This window comes from Chrysemys picta, chromosome 5, assembly GCF_011386835.1.
Source record: "Chrysemys picta bellii isolate R12L10 chromosome 5, ASM1138683v2, whole genome shotgun sequence".
Classification (NCBI taxonomy): domain Eukaryota; kingdom Metazoa; phylum Chordata; order Testudines; family Emydidae; genus Chrysemys; species Chrysemys picta.
The window spans coordinates 10909259-10926191 of record NC_088795.1 but is presented as its reverse complement, the minus strand read 5'-3'; the positions used below and the strand labels follow the sequence as shown (position 1 = coordinate 10926191).

Here is a 16933-nt window from a genome sequence, read left to right as displayed (position 1 = left end):
CAGGAGTAGGTAGTGTCTGAACAGTGCAGGAAGAGACACTTCTGAGCATTCATGTCATTTCCCCACAGGACAGGAAAGCACATGGGATCGCAAAAGCTTCCCCTCTCCACTTGAAGCTCAGAACAGCCCTTCTCGTGGAAAACACAGGAGCTACCTGGCTGAGAGCAGGAAAAGTTCCAGGATATTCCTCTTGCACAACTCCCACATACCTTTCTGGGGGGATAGGGAAGGGGGGGAGGGAGAACAGGCTTACCCCTGCTGTAGAACAAGCAGGGAGTTCTCCTCCCCAGGCTTGTGGACACCAGGGGATCCGCACCACGCACAGACCACATGCATGGGCTCCCTGACCTCTGGGAATCATCTGTGTAACCCCAGCTCCTCTGTACCACCACTTGGATGGAGCCGTGCGGCAAGGGACTCCCCCGTGCAGCTGTCAATGGGACGCATGCTGCAGAGAATGGAGGGGCCGCAGGGCAAAGTTAAAGCAGGCTTAGGCCTAGTCCACACCATGAATGTTTACCAGCAATTCTGTTACCTGCCCCTATGCTGAGCACAACACAGCAGTCAGTGTAGACCAGAACTCACAGTGGGACAGTCTGCAGTACAAGACTTAAGCTACCTTCTTTTTTTGCCAGTTCCCTGGCAGGGCTTGCCTGGAAAGAAGAGGATGATGGACAACCCTAAACCCAGTCCAACCCCTCCCCACCCATAGGTCCTTAGCCCCACCGACAGCTCTGCACGATATCTGAAGGAGGGAGGGACTGTGATGCAGAGATGTGCAGTTCTTCCCTTTCCACTGTGTAAAAGGGTGTCAGCCAAGATGGGTCCCCCTCCACCTGTGAGTCTTGGGGACATCACCTGGCCCAAGGTACCTTGAAGTTAAAACATGAGAGATCACTCCCAGAGATGATGGGGGAGGCCAGTCTCCATTCGCCGCTCAGAAACTGTCAATTTGGTTGCCATCCAATGTCAGTTAAGATCTATGTACCTTAGACACCCATACTTTCAAAACCAGAGCAAATAAACAGCTATCAGGTGGCACAAACTTACAGGCACTTCCAATATTGCCCAGAGCTGTATGTTTTTTTAGGAATACACTTACATTCTATGGTGTGTCTAGAATCTTAAACGTGCTGTTTTTAGAGGTTTCTCCTATGCAAAGCTGATTTCAGTGATTAACAACAGGTTGAAAACGTGAATTATGATAAAAATGCAGCTACTGTCATTGGTAACCGAAGTTAATCAGAACACCACGTAAAGGCATTCTAAAAAAGCCCCTTACATCAAACATTACGATGTCTCTACGAAATAAATGATCTTTTTGCAGAAGCAGACTGGTTTATAACCTGGTTTACTAACCTCTGTTTCCATCCATGACATTCCTTCCTTGCTCTTCTGGGCTGGCCCCACGTTGGCCGGCAGCCCGTCACACTCAGCTGAGAGGCTTTTCTTGCCTGAGTCACACGCCTGGCCCCGCTGCCCATTTCCACACCCTTTCTGCAGCAGCGCAATTGCCATCCGGATCAGGTACAGCTCGATATTCGCAGGGACCAGTGCTCTAATCGCTGTCATTCTGGTTCCATCTTGGAAGAAAAAAAAAGAGAGATTTGAATAAATTCCCCAAGTTCCTGAAGTGCTTCTCCAAATTAGAGCTCCAGGAGCACTCCGTTGAGCTTTGGGGAGGAAGGTTCAACCTCAACAGCCAGTGAATTTTCCCCTCATTAAAGCACAGCATATTTTACAGCAGGGAATGGGTTAAACTACAGTTCACAGCTTGAACTTCATCAGAAAGGAAAACATTAGCCCAATCAGCAAATCCTGACCTCACTTACAGCCATGCAACCCCACTGCAGTCAAATCTGGTCCCATAAACCATCAGCACTCTTCCCCCCAACTTTCCTTCCCCTACTCCAGCCAGGCGCTGTACTTTAAAGGCAGCTAGGCTCTTCTACGGCTTTCCTCTTATTTTAAGACACTGCATCGACAATGCCCTTAATTAAGTTTCTTAGCGAAGAGGAGCACTGTAGGAGTCTGTCCATCTATGATTGGTAGTAGATGGAGCCAAAGGCTCACGGTAAACAAGTCATTTCAAACTCCTCTCTCCCGCTGATTCATCTGCTTTTCAGCAGCACTGGCCCGTGCAACCCTGACTTTCTGTCCAACTGAAATTTCCACACCAGTTGAGTTTATGCCATTGAAAGGGAGTTGAAGGTGTCTGGATAGCCCTCTAACTGCTCCTTAAAGGGTTTCTGGGCTCATTGAAAAGCAGGAGTGTGAAGGGGTCTGGAAATTTCAGAGAAACTAAAACTGACCAAAAGTTAAAAGGACACTTTTATAAAAAAAAAAAAAATAAAGAAAAAAATATGTCTCCAATATCTCCTTCTCATAGCGTAAGAATGTGTACCTGTACGTTGGTGCTTCAAAAGGTGGTGTGGCATTTTTGTTGTTTTATTTAAACAAAACATATTCAAAAAGGACCATGTCCAATCACGATATCAACTTTAACAATAAATGCTAGCCACAAACGTCTATCATTTCTTCATTTTTATCCAGAGCAGTGGTCATTTTCTCAGTTAGAAGTTTGTGTGTGTCTCTCATCTGCCCCCAAACCAGCAGCGGGCCCCCACAGCTTGGGGTTGGGATAATGAACTGCCCTCCCGGCACTGGTTCCTAAGAACAGCCGTCAGCCTCACCACCACAGACAACACATAACAGCACTTCTGGAATGCTTGCCACCTGACGTTCTCACGGCACTCTGTGAGAAGCATTGTTGTCCCCACTTATAGATACAGGTTGGGATTGTCAATGGAGCCTCATGAGTTTTTGCTCCTTGAGGTTTATGTGAAATCCCAGCCATAACGCTTAGCATTTACAGTAAATACAGAGCTGTGCACGATGCCAGCTCTTTATGAGTGTTACCTCAATAATCTTTCAGAGAGTTCATGGTTACTACAAGTATCTGTGATAAAATCAAACTAACCGGAATAACATGCTCGCCACATGCTAAGGTCATGAAAGGCACTTTCTAACTGGACTACCTCCAACTCAGCCAAGTGCTTAGGCATTGCATCACATACAATATGTGACAGAGCCAGTATACTAGGAGTCCTTCGCAACTTGGCCTAAGGGGGTATGTGCTCATTTGTCACAAATATCATTTGCTTTTACTTTGACATAACAAGGACTTATCTGTAATCACATCAGCCAACCTGGTGACGGCACATCCTAACAAGCCAAGCTCCCATGCTACAGGTCTGCCTGCACTCTCCTTAATACATCCCTCTGCAGCCTCTTCCCCCATTCTCAGAATCACCCCAATGATCGAGTGATGTCACTATCAATCACAAACCCTAATGTCATGGCCACCTCTCCATCTCAATCTCCTCACCCAACTCTCCCTTGCCCCTCTAATCATTACACACCATAAGGTGGCGCTGGTACCTTTCATGAACAATTTAATAGATTCACAGAGTGTAAGGTCAGAAGGGACCATTGGGATCATCTAGTCTGGCCCCCTGTATAACACAGGCCAGAAAACTTCCCTGAATTAATTGCTGTGTAACTAGAACAGATCTTTTATAAAAAAATATGCAATCTTGATTTAAAGACTCCAAGGGATGGAGTATCCACCCACATCCCTTGGCCCATTGCTCCATCCAGTGATTGCCCTCACTGTTAAAAGTCTACATCTTCTTTCTAGTCTGAAATTTGTTTATCATTTAACAACTGCTCACACTCTGCTATCTAGGAATAAAGGGACGCACAGAACACAAATGAATCATCTCTGGGAAATATTGACAATATTCTTCATTTTACTTAAAAGGGACTAAAGTAGTTTACATCCAAAACCTTACAGAAAAGCTTAACAAGTGCTCTCCTGATTTTTGTCGTTAAGTGGAAGTAGATTTGTTGCAGAACTTGTTGAACAGAGTGCGGCAGCCCAAACACCAGGCATTGTGTTAGCACATGGAAACAAAGGAGTAACTGACCATAAACGTAGCAGCCAGCTGTCACTGTCCCAGCTGAATGAAGTGCACAGAGTTAAACACTCCACCCTGTGGAAGTCGTTCAGCTTTTATGGGGTTATCTGTAGTACAGATAAGAAACTTATCTTGACAGTGCTGGTTAACAGGTACAAAGCTGAATTGCTTCTGGGCCCACAAGCCTTAGAAAGTGGCATGTGATCACTGACCTACCTACAGGTCAGCTTAGTGTACAAAGTCCAAAAATAATGGAGCCCAGCTCTACAGCAGAGAATTGCTGAACTGGTGAGAATGAGTCTTCAGACTCCCAGAAATTCCTCTTCTTATTCTAAGCTCCAAAAAAAAGTTGCAAAAAAAGCAAACATGATTCTGGGATGTATTAACAGGTGTGTTGTGAGCAAGACACGAGAAGTCATTCTTCCGCTCTACTCTGCTCTGGTTAGGCCTCAGCTGGAGTATTGTGTCCAGTTCTGGGCACCGCATTTTAAAAAAGATGTGGAGAAATTGGAAAGGGTCCAGAGAAGAGCAACAAGAATGATTAAAGGTCTTGAGAACATGACCTATGAAGGAAGGCTGAAAGAATTGGGTTTGTTTAGTTTGGAAAAGAGAAGACTGAGAGGGGACATGATAGCAGTTTTCAGGTATTTAAAAGGGTGTCATAAGGAGGAGGGAGAAAAAACTTGTTCACCTTAGCCTCTAAGGATAGAACCAGAAGCAATGGGCTTAAACTGCAGCAAGGGAGGTCTAGGTTGGCCATTAGGAAAAAGTTCCTAACTGTCAGGGTGGTTAAACACTGGAATAAATTGCCTAGGGAGGTTGTGGAATCTCCATCTCTGGAGATATTTAAGAATAGGTTAGATAAATGTCTATCAGGGATGGTCTAGACGGTATTTGGTCCTGCCATGCGGGCAGGGGACTGGACTCGATGACCTCTCGAGGTCCCTTCCAGTCCTAGAATCTATGAATCTATGAATCCACGCTTTCCTCCTGCAAATGTCAGTGACTCATGAATGGCCCCGGTAGAGTTGGGCGTGTGGAAAGAAGAGAAGACCTAGAGCATTATTCCTTATTTTTACTGTGTAACACCGACAGACCCCCGTCGTTGGAGGGGGGATTGCACCAGGGACTTCTGGAGTCTCTACCGCATGATCTAAAAGCCAACTGGCTCTTAATTAAGGTGTAGAGCAGACTCATTTTTATCTCTCTCTCTCTCTAAGCGGTCTCGGTGCCACTAGATGGGACAGAGCACCACACCCAGGAGGTGTGCGGGTTACAACTGTAATTGGTTTCCTTTTAAACAGAATGAAGATCATCATCACTATTTGCCATATTAGAGATCTGGGTTCTAGCTCCAGCTCTGCTAGAAGTGACAAATGCAACTTCTCCATTACCTCGCTTGCAATATGGAGGGATGAAAGCTGCTTCCTTCTGATGAGGAAACAACCACAGAGATGACATGACTCACCCAAGGCCAAGCAGTAGATCAGTGGAAAAGCTGGAAATCGAAACCCTGCTTTGGGGCTGCCAGTTGTGAGCTTAAATCACTAAATCAGGTGCCCATCTAACATTTATCAGAATTCTGATAAGTTTTAAAATGCAGGTAACAACCTATTTATTAATTTACTTGTCTGGTTCTTTTCATCACCCCAGTATCTTAAATGACCCAGGTTTGCAATGTGAGGAAATTTAAGATATTTTCAAGGATTCACTTGGCATGCTGCTGGTTCCTAAGTATAACTATTCACTGGGGCCAACGTTTTCAAACTCGGAGGCTGAAGTTAGGTGCCTAAATATGGACACAGTTAAAAAATTATGTCTGGATCTTTTTACATATTGTTGAGACACCAATCTTGTGTCTGCACTCAACTCAGAAGTTCTTAAAAAAAACTTCCCTCCTCCTCTCCTTTATGGCTTGAGGCTGTGGCTTTCCATGCACCCTTATCTCCCATTGGCTTCACACCTGAGGGGAACGTCCTTTGCCCTGCCATGATCAACCTAGCTCAGGAATGGGTCCTCAGAGTGATGAATTCTCACCAAAGGCACAAACAGGATACACAGGTTTCTTGTTTGCTTTATCCATATCCCAATGACTGTCATTGAGACCTTCAGACTAGAGCTGTGCTTCTCACCTGAGTTGATGGGAGGGTTTTGGATGATATCAGTAATAACCTTCTGAACTTCAGGAGTCAGACCCGCTCGTTCTAAGTCGACTGGGTAGCCAGCTTTCATGGCTTCGGATAAATGAGAGCCAACCACAGAGAGAGGCAGAGACCTGCTTTCACTTATACTCTTCTGGGGAAACAATGAGAGAAGAAATCTGAAGTGGTAAAAGTATATGAGATCTAACAACAAAAGAACCAAAGCTCTCTTTGAATCCCACCACTGACTCCTCACTTTCTCTATTATATGAAACATAAGCTTCTTCTCTTCACTTCCAATACCTTTCACAGCCCATTCCCACTTACCTTTGAGCTTTCATTCAGTATCAAAAGGTTGGCTCTTGCCTCCAGTTGGCCCATGGCTCCATCCTTTATCACCCACTTGCTAAATTTTCAAACTAGCACCTTGGTGCTTTCTCCCAGGCCCCGCATGCCTGGGAGGAGCTCCCCATAAACATCTGCAAAACTAACTCCTTATCCTCTTTCAAAACCTTCCTTAGGCTTGGTCTACACTGCATACTTACTTCACTATAACTACGATGCTCAGGGGTGTGAAAAATACATACCCCTAAGCAACATAGTTATATCGACCTTAACCCCCCCAGGTAGGCAGTGCTGTATCAGGGGGAGAGCTTCTCCTGCCGACATAGCTCTCGCAGAGGTGGAGTTATGAAGCCGATGGGAAAGCGCTCTCCCGTTAGCTTACAGCGTCTTCACCAGACATGCTACAGCAGCAAAGCTGCATCTGTGCTGATGTACATTTGTGGTGTAGACCTGCCCTCAAAAGGTTTCAGAGTAACAGCCGTGTTAGTCTGTATCCGCAAAAAGAAGAACAGGAGTACTTGTGGCACCTTAGAGACTAACAAATTTATTAGAGCATAAGCTTTCGTGGACTACAGCCCACTTCTTCGGATGCATATAGAATGGAACATATATTGAGGAGATATATATACACACATACAGAGAGCATAAACAGGTGGGAGTTGTCTTACCAACTCTGAGAGGCCAATTAAGAGAAAAAAAACTTTTGAAGTTCTAATAAATTTGTTAGTCTCTAAGGTGCCACAAGTACTCCTGTTCTTCTTCTTTCTGCCCTCAAAAGTCTCCTTCGCTGTGATACCTACACAAAACGTGACAATGGTTAGGCTGCTGGTGTGCTGCAACCACTGCCTGTCATGTCTTGATGTTTTCTTGTACTCTCCCTGCCTGTCTGTATTCATCTGTTGTTTCTTCTTTTATGCTTAGATTGCTCCGAGATGCTCTTTAGGGCAGGGATTGTCTTGTTGTTCTGTTTGTACAGCCCCTAACACAGTGGAGTCGTGGTCTGTGACAGGGGCTCCGAGGCACCATGGTAATACAAATAATAAATGATAATGCAAGGTGCTGCTGCTTCACAAACCAACAGCAAGAACAGGAGACCATCACATTCGACTACACAACAAGAACTCCAAACCACATCACAAGGCACATTTTTCTGATCTCTTTCAGACACTGAATCCAATTTGTAAAGAGGTTTCATTTCGAAAGATTATTTCTGGCTTGGAGAGCAACTTCTCACTGTGACCCTGAAATCCCAGGCGTAGAAAGGATTCTGCTCTGCATTCAAATGTCTAAGGAGCAGAACCCAGAGCTCCATTGTCTAGCAGTGGCCATGGAGCTGCTCCAGACTCGCTACTACACTGTCATGGGGCTAGAGCAAAAAAGAGACAATGAGCTGTTGCCAGAACCTACATGCTACATTGGGCCACTGCATCTCCATGGTTTGCGCTATACCTCTGGCCTGCTCACAAATCGCCCCTACACTGCTACGGAGACAGCCACCACCAAGCTCTGCTCTGCTCCCTGGAAGAAGCGGATCAATCCCTGAGCACGGCAGTCTGCACCATGCAAACGGAATCATATTTTCACCGCATATGTGGCCTTCCACAGCTATTTCCGGGGCTACAGGATGTCACTGGTGATGGAGAGACAGTTTAAGGACAACCTAGTAGCTGTAACTGTATAATCAGCTCAGCTCACTTGTAACGTTCGGTTTGTTAAAGCCCAAAACGTCCCCCAATAAAGCAGCCAATTATCTACACCTTAACTGCAAGAGATCTGTAAACGCAGCAACCCTCACCGACTCCTAATGTGTCTGTTGGCACCACCGGAATAGAAACGATAACAAACAAAAGCTGAGTATTTCAAGTTCTTTTAGGTGGACTCCATTACCACAGTCTTAGGGCAACCTCTTTGATTTTGCTTAACTAGAGTTGGATTTTTTTACAGGATGGATTTAAAATTAATTATTTTCCCTAGAATTAGGCTTTATGTTTCTTTTATTGACTTTCCCCCAGACAATACACACAGGGGAAATGCAATAATCACGGTTATTTGATCCTGGGCATCAAATTACCTAACGCTAATTGTTCTATTGCTTCTCGTTAATTAGTCCTTGGGCATTTTAATTTAGCGACTCTCTGACAAGGTTCACTCACGCACTCTTGGGAGGGACAAGAGGAGCTTGACGCTATTTCAGCATCATACTAACGGATCAACGAGCGATAAAAAGTGAGAAGCTTAACAAAAAAGATATAAAAGCAATGGATTATGGAACACTGCTTCGAAGGGCACAAAGCAACATGCCTATTTCTCCCAGTGTGTTATGGCTCTCTGCCTACACAACAAATTAATAAAGAGTTCAGTGCAAAGCCCCATGTTAAGGTCACGTTAGGATTAGGAAATGAAGGTTGGCTATTTGTAAGTGGAGTTCTTTGAGACAGACTCTTGCATGTTCACTTCTGCGATGCACTGCCTGGAAGCAGCCAGGACAGTGCCACCTTCTACCAGCAGTGCATGTCCGTGCACGTCCCTCCCCCACCCCCAGCATTGGGGCGCGTTCTGTGGATGTGGCTATAAAAGGGGGGCTTGGCGCTACTGCCCTCTCAGTTCCTTCCAACTACTACAGTGGAATACCAAGTAACAGTGACATTAGGACACCGCAGGAGCAAGGAACGCAGGTGGGGAGTGTGAATACGAAGAGTACACCTCAAAGAATTCCGATTACAAACACCCAACCTTCACTACTTCTTCGAGTGTCCTCTGCACATTCCCACTCTTGGGATAGTTTGACAAGCGGCACTGTAAATAAGGAAGAAGGGAGCGGAGTTTTAATTAAATAATGACTGAAGGACCACTCTGCCAAACTGTGCTTCAGAGCTGGATGCCAGATCCAATGCATAATGTCTTGTAAAAGTGTGACTTGAACTCCATGGAGCAGCCCTGCATATTTCAATATGAGGAATGTGTTTGGAGACTGCTACAGACGTACCTGCCCTTCTAGTAGAATGGGTTCTAAGAGGACCAGAAGGAGAAAGGGAAGCTTTTTGGTAAAATTCCTCAATACAAAGTCTAACCCATCTGGATAGGGACTGTGCTGAATGGCCTGACCCTTAGAAGTACCAGCAAATGAAACAAATAACTTGGACGAAGACATGAAGTTCTTCATTCTATTCTAGTAATATAAGCTAGGAGTGCTCTTGTAAGCAATGTAATCTAGACTCCCCTTTACGTGAATTAGGTTTAGGAAAAAAATGCAGGTAAATTTATACTCTGATGGATACGGAACTCCGACACTGCCTTTGGAAGGAATTTAGGATGTGGTCTAAGATCACTTTATCTTTATGAAAAGTACTCTGGGGAGGGTGGTCTGCCATCAATGCATACAACTCACTAATTCTTCTAGTGGAAGAAATTGCTATTATGAAACGCTGTCTTTATAGAAAGATGAAACAGAGAACAATCCCATAGAGGCTCAAATGGGGAAGATATAGGTATATTACTACTAAATTCAAATTCCATGGAGGGACCGGGTCATGAACTGGGGAATACGGATTCAATAAACTTTTTTAAAAGTTTTTCACCAGACTGTATGAGAAGGTGGCTTTAACCTTTACATGAGTATATACTGCTGCTATTGCTGACAGGTGGACTTTAATCAAGAGAAACAAACCCATTGTTTTTAAGTGTACCAAGTGTTCCAAAACCAGTTGTGTAAGGACTGAATCTGGGTCAACATTCCTATCCGCTGCCCAAATAATTAATCTTCTCCATTTAAACTCTTAACTTCTCTCTGTCCTTGCGCCATCTGCCCACCCCTCGTATGAACTACAGAGAGGTGCCTACCTGGGGAGCAGAGCTCCAAATCTTCTCTCTTGGATAGAAGAACTACCCTTGGGTTGATGCCTGGGGACCTTTCTCTGCTGCAAGGGCAGATTTGCCCTTAAATGCACAAAAGGTAATTCCAAGTCACGGTTCCCAGAACTATGCAAATGAAGTATTTTGTGCACTACCAACTCCCGAGTGCCTGTCTTAGCCGATGTGAGTAACATGGCTGAGATCAGGGTGCAGAAAGAGTCACAGCTTTGGAAGTCTCCATCAGAAAGTTGCACTGATATTTCGTCTTTCCATTTTGCACCAAATTTTCCTGTGGGGCTTTTTTCAGGCCATTCGACTCTTACATGGAGGTACAATGCAAAGGGTTTGATTTTTTTATATCCAGAACAGGGACATGGCACTCACCAGCCTGGGGCTCATTGGCAGTGTAGGGAGAATTTAAGAGAACAGCAGCAACTCACTCAGTCTAGCCCTCAAGTCTCATGTTTTAACAAGTTTGCAATCCCCATACATACAATATTCCCACCACCTACTTTAGATAACCAGCATATCCACATCCCCACCAATGGGAAATAACTTACCAAAGACTGGTTCTTCTCGTGGAACAGCACATATGTTATGAGCTGCGACTGTGGAAGGGAGCTGCACCCACCTCTCTTCTGGAGGACTGCTGGCCGCTTTTCCCTAGATCCACAAGTAGGGAAGGTGTCCATCTGTAAGGTGACAAACAAGAGTTAGCAGGAATAAAGCCCAAGAAATCATCCTGTCGGGTCATCTGCTCTGGAATTGGAAATGGAAGAGCTAGACTTTGAGCAAACTAAACTGTACAGTCAGACTGTGTTCCACACAAAGAGTAGAACAATCCCAAGATGGTGCTTATAATTCATATGCACACACACAAACACACACACACACACACACACACACACACACACACACACACACACACAGGTGTGCTGAAGCAAGCTATAGGATAGTCTGCTTACATACCCGAGGAGTCACAAAATAACTGGTGTCTGGACTGACACACACCGGACTGTTTTTTAAAGTTTCTGAATTATAATAATAGAATCATAGAATATCAGGGTTGGAAGGGACCTCAGGAGGTCATCTAGTCCAACCCCCTGCTCAGAGCAGGACCAATCCCCAGGCAGATTTTTGCCCCAGATTCCTAAAATGGCCCCCTCAAGGATTGAACTCACAACCCTGGGTTTAGCAGGCCAATGCTCAAACCACTGAGCTATCCCTCCCACCACTACACTGTTATGAGTTTGATACTCGTATATACTGTAATACAGTAATGCAGAGTAATCTTTTATTTTTAAATAAATACGTGTTTTTGTGTGTTCTGAGTTAAGAATTTTTTAAAAAAATTCTGACAAGACTCCTTCTCCCAACCTCACGCCACACGCACACAGTTCTGCCTCCACCGAAGGGGCCAAGACAGCCTACATCCCAGCAACCTGATCTGTGAAGCAGAGAGAAAAAACTCCTCACAACAGTGAGAAACACTCATCTCTACCCAACCACAGACAATTCAGCAGGCACTCTTCCTGCCTGGACGTATCTGCTGGTTGGGACTCCGCAGATGCTAGAGTGGAGAAGAAGAATCCTTTCACCTCTAGGGTAGCATAAGAGTGCAAAAACTCAGAACATGATTTCTGCCACTGGCAGCACAGAAGCTCCCCTGTGCCTTGTCTGTCGCCACAATGACCAGCGAAGAAAGCACACTGGGACAGGGTGCCACCATATGGATAGTAATGGACAGCTCTTTATCTAGCGCTTTTCGTCATTAGATCCCCAAAGCACTTCACAAAGGAAGTCAGTATCATTATCCCCATTTTACAGTTCACAAAACTGAGGCATGGAGCAGTGAAATGACTTGTCCAAAGTCACAGCAGATCAGCAACAGAGCTGGGAACAGACCTCTGACCTCCCAAATCTAAGTCCAGTGCTCTGTCCACTAGGCCACAAGAAGAGAATCACAAGGTTCAACGAAAGTATTGAAAGAGTGGGTCCACTGGCCAAAGCATCCTTCAGAACAGTCAGGTCCACCTGTCTCCCAGGATGGACCAATAAAATGGGAAGCAAAGATGAGTCCTGCCCTCAAACCAGGACAGGCAATAGTCTGACCCTGACAAAGGCGAATTCCATAGGTCTCAGTCTTCAACCCCAACCCAAATATCAAATCTAGGATGTAACCAGCTTTGTGTGCGGAGCCAGAAACATCTGAAACAGTCCCATGGTTGTCATGGCAGCAATGAAATAATGGACCCATCCAGACCAGTTATTTTTTGAAAGGACATTCAAGACACTGAGGACAATCAACTCAGTGGCTGAAGCACCAAACCAGACAGGAATTCCATCAGTTCCGCAAGGAAACCTGAGTGAAGAAAGACACCAGCACAAGCTACATCTGAGACGGGTCCTAGGACTCAAGAGGGACCCTGACAGGAGTTCAGTGATGGTGTTTGTGTCTGTGTGTGTGGAGGGGAACCGCCTACATTTAAGATCAGATGCGAACAGCACAGCCCCAGGACTTCTGCAGTCCTCCCTATAATTAGAAATATCCATTTCTTTCCGCTAGAGATTTGCCAGCCACTATGTTTAGGGCCACATCCTGCAGTCTGTCTTTACTGGAAGTTTTGCCTGAGTGAATAACTGCAGGCTTTGGTCCACATTTAGCACCACAAATCAATACCGTTTAAAAAAACAATGGCTAACAAAACCCATTTTGCTTGTTTTCAAATATGAGCCATTGAAAGTCAAGAGCGGGAATGCTGATTGTATATAAACCGAGCCACTTTGGAAAAGAGCATTGATGACAAAAGAGCTCAGTCTGCAATTTACCATGGAGCCTAAAAAACAGGCTGCATAGTTACGAGCTATTTTAAGAAAAACTGGATGCTTGCCACGCACTATTTTAGGGAGTTTATATATGATTTCTAAAAGAACGGAAAGCAAGCTTGGGGAACTGGTGAATAATTAGGCCTCCTCTAGGTGTAACAAGATGTGTGCATTGATCCCATATTCAGAAGATTTTGTTCCCAGAACTGGCTGGCTAGGAACACTGGTGTACCCAAGCATGGATTAATTTCTAACCTCTCCACTGCTGCCATCTGACCTTCCTTCTTGGGGAAGTAACAGTGAGGTTCCTTTCTTTGTTACCAGCACCACACGGGCATGTTGACTGTGGCCATTAGCAGGTCCCATTTAAAAGAAACCTTGTTGTAGGGCTCATCTCACAGCAGGTATTATTGCTCCACAGCTGCCAGGAGGAGGGGGATTAGACCAAGTGTTTCCTCACTTTCTAGTCCCTTCGCCAGATAGAGAGATCAAGCCAAGCCTTGAATTGCTAAGGCCCACATGGGATTTAGATGAGAGTCCCCCCCACCTTAGGGATGAGGCTCTCAACACCCCAGTGTTTTGCTTGTTCTCCAGGCCAGCCACGGCCGTTAATCTGTTCCACAGGTATTTATATAGAACGTATCCAGTATCATTATGCACTGGAACTTCTGGATCAAAATGATTTCCACGGCATATGAGAAGAAATGAACAGCTTCAGGCATAGGTGCTGGAACAAGGGGTGCTGCCGCACCCCCTGGCTTGATATGGTTTCCCCCATACACAGGGTTTACAGTTTGGTTCAATGGCTCTCAGCCCCCCCACTGTACACATTGTTCCAGCGCCCCCGGCCACAGAGAAGCTTGTAATCATGACATGCCAAGCCCAGGGTGTGGGAGATCAAGCTTACCCACCCATCCCAGTAGCCACTTGTCAGTTATTCAAGGAGTGATGAAGATAGCCCCTTGAGTAACCTACAGGATGCTTAGCTATGATGTACATGAGACGGTCATATCTCAGGAGGGCAGCTACTTCGCCACAGACAGATTGGGTAAGAGAAAGGAAGAATCCTTAACAAGAGATGGGAGAAAGAACATGGGAAACAGGAGAACATGAAGGGAAAAACAAGGGCATGAAGAAATGAAAGGAGAGGAGTCGATATTGTCTTTTGAAAACTTCTTAAGAAACCTGTTTAGAAGCACACTTTCTCTGGTCTACTTGTCATCCTCCACACTACCAACCAGACGAGCTGGATGCTACTACCCGGGCCCAGCAGTTTCTTGCTGCAGAGGAAGCACAATCAACCCCGAGGAGGAGTGAGAGGAGGGCTTTGCTCAGTATCAGCAACTTGAGGTGATTCAGGAGGACTGTTCACAGGCTACAAGAGTCCTGTCCTGTAACTGGAGGAAGGACCGGGACTATGCCAGAAAGCCTGAAAAATGGGACTTGTAAATCCCAAGGTGAGGTAGATCACAAGGGCTCCAGCAGAGAAGCAGAAGGCTTTGCTGAGGGAAAAATCTTACCTCCAGATTATTTGCATGGCAAAACTCCTTGATATCATCCAGGAGAGGAACCAACATGGCAGATTTTGCTTCAGATACGCCATCAATTCTCTTCACATTTTCAACAGTCGTAGGCCTATTTCGGGTAGAACAAGAACACAATGGAGAGTTACCGGGCTTTGCTGGTTTATGTTTTGGAACATGGAGTGTAGAACAGAACAGGAATGACAATCCCCACTTTAACCACAGATTACACTGACAGGTGATCACTCTGCCATCACAGCACGGTCTGAGTTTTAGTCATGTTATTTTTCAAAGTTCTTATAAAAAGATCTATGGAGGAAGCGTGTGGCTTTTTGCTAGGGCTTAATATTTTCTGGCACATACATTATTTTGCAACTAAGGACTAATGTATTTTTTTTAATGTTCTGTCATGGCAAACTGGCTATAAACTGGGCTTCAACCACTTGCAGGGGTCAAAAAGGGATCCCCTCCACAATGTATTCTGGGTTTTCTGTTTTTATCTTCTTCCCCTGAAGCATCAGAGATGGCCACGGCTGGAGACAGGACACTGGACAGGGAAGATCAGGGCTCTGAAGTGGCACCGAGCATTCAGTCTCTCAGGGGCTCGGCTGGTTGGTTCTTGCTCACATACTCAGGATCCAGCTGATTGCCATGTGTGGGGTCAGGAAAGACTCTTCCCCAGGTCAGACTGGCAGGGACCTGGATTTCACCTTCCTCTGCAGCGTGTGGATATAAGGGTCACTTGCCCGGGTTATCTGGGTAAATCTCATCTATCGTTTCCCTGCCACTGCAGGGACCTCAGTCCCTGGTGCACCTCAGTCCCTCCTGTTCTCTCCCGGTGACACATTACAGCCTTGTCTCCTATGGACTGTATATCTTTAGTGTAATTTTGATTGTTGGGTTTGGTGAGAGGGTGCTAGGTGGAATTGGTGGCTTGTGATATACAGGAGATCTGGCCAGATGATCTGGAAGTCCCTTCTAGCTTTAAACTCTATGGGTTTGTTTACACGGCATAATAAACCTGTCTGTGTGACCTGCACTTGCAGATTTGGTGTTTCCAAGCCTGCACTTGAGTGTCCATACTGCACAGGAAACCCAAGTCTCACCCCTGTGCTGGCACAGTCAGACTGCACTATGCAGACCCAGTCACAACTTCAGCTTCTGTAGGTGAATACCATCAAAACCTGGGTTCCTCGTGCCCTCACCAGCTGTGGCTTGGACCATAGTGCATTATGGGAGAACTTGTCTGCCTAGCCCACAGGAATTGAGCAGAAGTGTTTTGATGGTTTTTGCCGGCGAACATATCCAGCTGAGCCGTTTTGTGTCTGCATGCTCCCAGCAGCTGGAGCCATCAACATGGATCTCGACCCTGTGAAAGAACTTCTCCACCTCATGCTGTCAGTCCTATTTAGGGACACCGGTGGGGCACCTATGACTTTGCATTAGGCAACACACTGCAGAACCAGTTGCAGTTGTTATAGGCTGGGTTGTCTTACAATACTTGCTTTTATAGTGGGGAATCACGTAAGGAAGTTCATTTCTTCTCTCTATCTTTCTGGAGACTTTTACTGTAACACCCTGATTATTCATTTGTAGTACAGAAGTGCACAGAGTCCCTGGTCAGGTGATGGGGTAAGAGAGAGTCCCTGTCCTGAAGATCATACAATCCAAATGAAGACAAATGCAACAAGCTAATACAACGAACAAGCAGAGGGAGCAGGGAAAGAAGGGTTGAGCAGGGTACACTGCTGCTTCCCCTGCACCCCCATCCCCTCTCCAGCCAGCCGGGAAGGCATGGTTACAAAGGCTGGATACAAGCAAAATTTGCAGGTTTTAGTTTTTTCCCCAAAGCTACAAGCAAGGGGCATGTCTGATGCCCACAGCCTTTGCTGGCCACCTGCCTGGTCTTTACCACTTGGCAATTTACCATATGCAGCATGGTAGAAGTGGGTCTTGAAGAAGGAAGCTGCTCTACAGTTTAGTTCAGGGAGAGGCTTCATGCATAAGCAGTGGCTTGGAAGAAAGCATGAATTTGCTTGTGGGAGAGGCTGATAAATGGACTACGAAGGCAGACATCACTGGCGGTGGTAAAGCTTGACATGACAAGATACTTTCAGAAACCAGTATTGTAACAGAGTAATTCATACATGCAGTCAAATTTCACCTGTAGAGCTAAACCAACATAAGCAATAACTGCAACGCTGTTCTATAACAGCTGAGGTCACATAGCTCCCTACACATGTTGAATGGAGGTAGCTACAATATC

The 16933-nt window shown here is 45.5% G+C and overlaps 1 protein-coding gene across 1 annotated transcript in view; it reads right to left on the bottom strand.

Annotated features, from left to right (window-relative positions):
* Positions 1–16933, bottom strand: part of WRN (WRN RecQ like helicase) — a 100212-nt gene that overhangs the window by 9712 nt on the left and 73567 nt on the right. Inside the window, 4 exon segments of the mRNA XM_065597447.1 lie at positions 1360–1583; positions 6113–6275; positions 10879–11010; positions 14665–14779. Coding sequence (XP_065453519.1) covers positions 1360–1583; positions 6113–6275; positions 10879–11010; positions 14665–14779 — 634 coding nt within the window.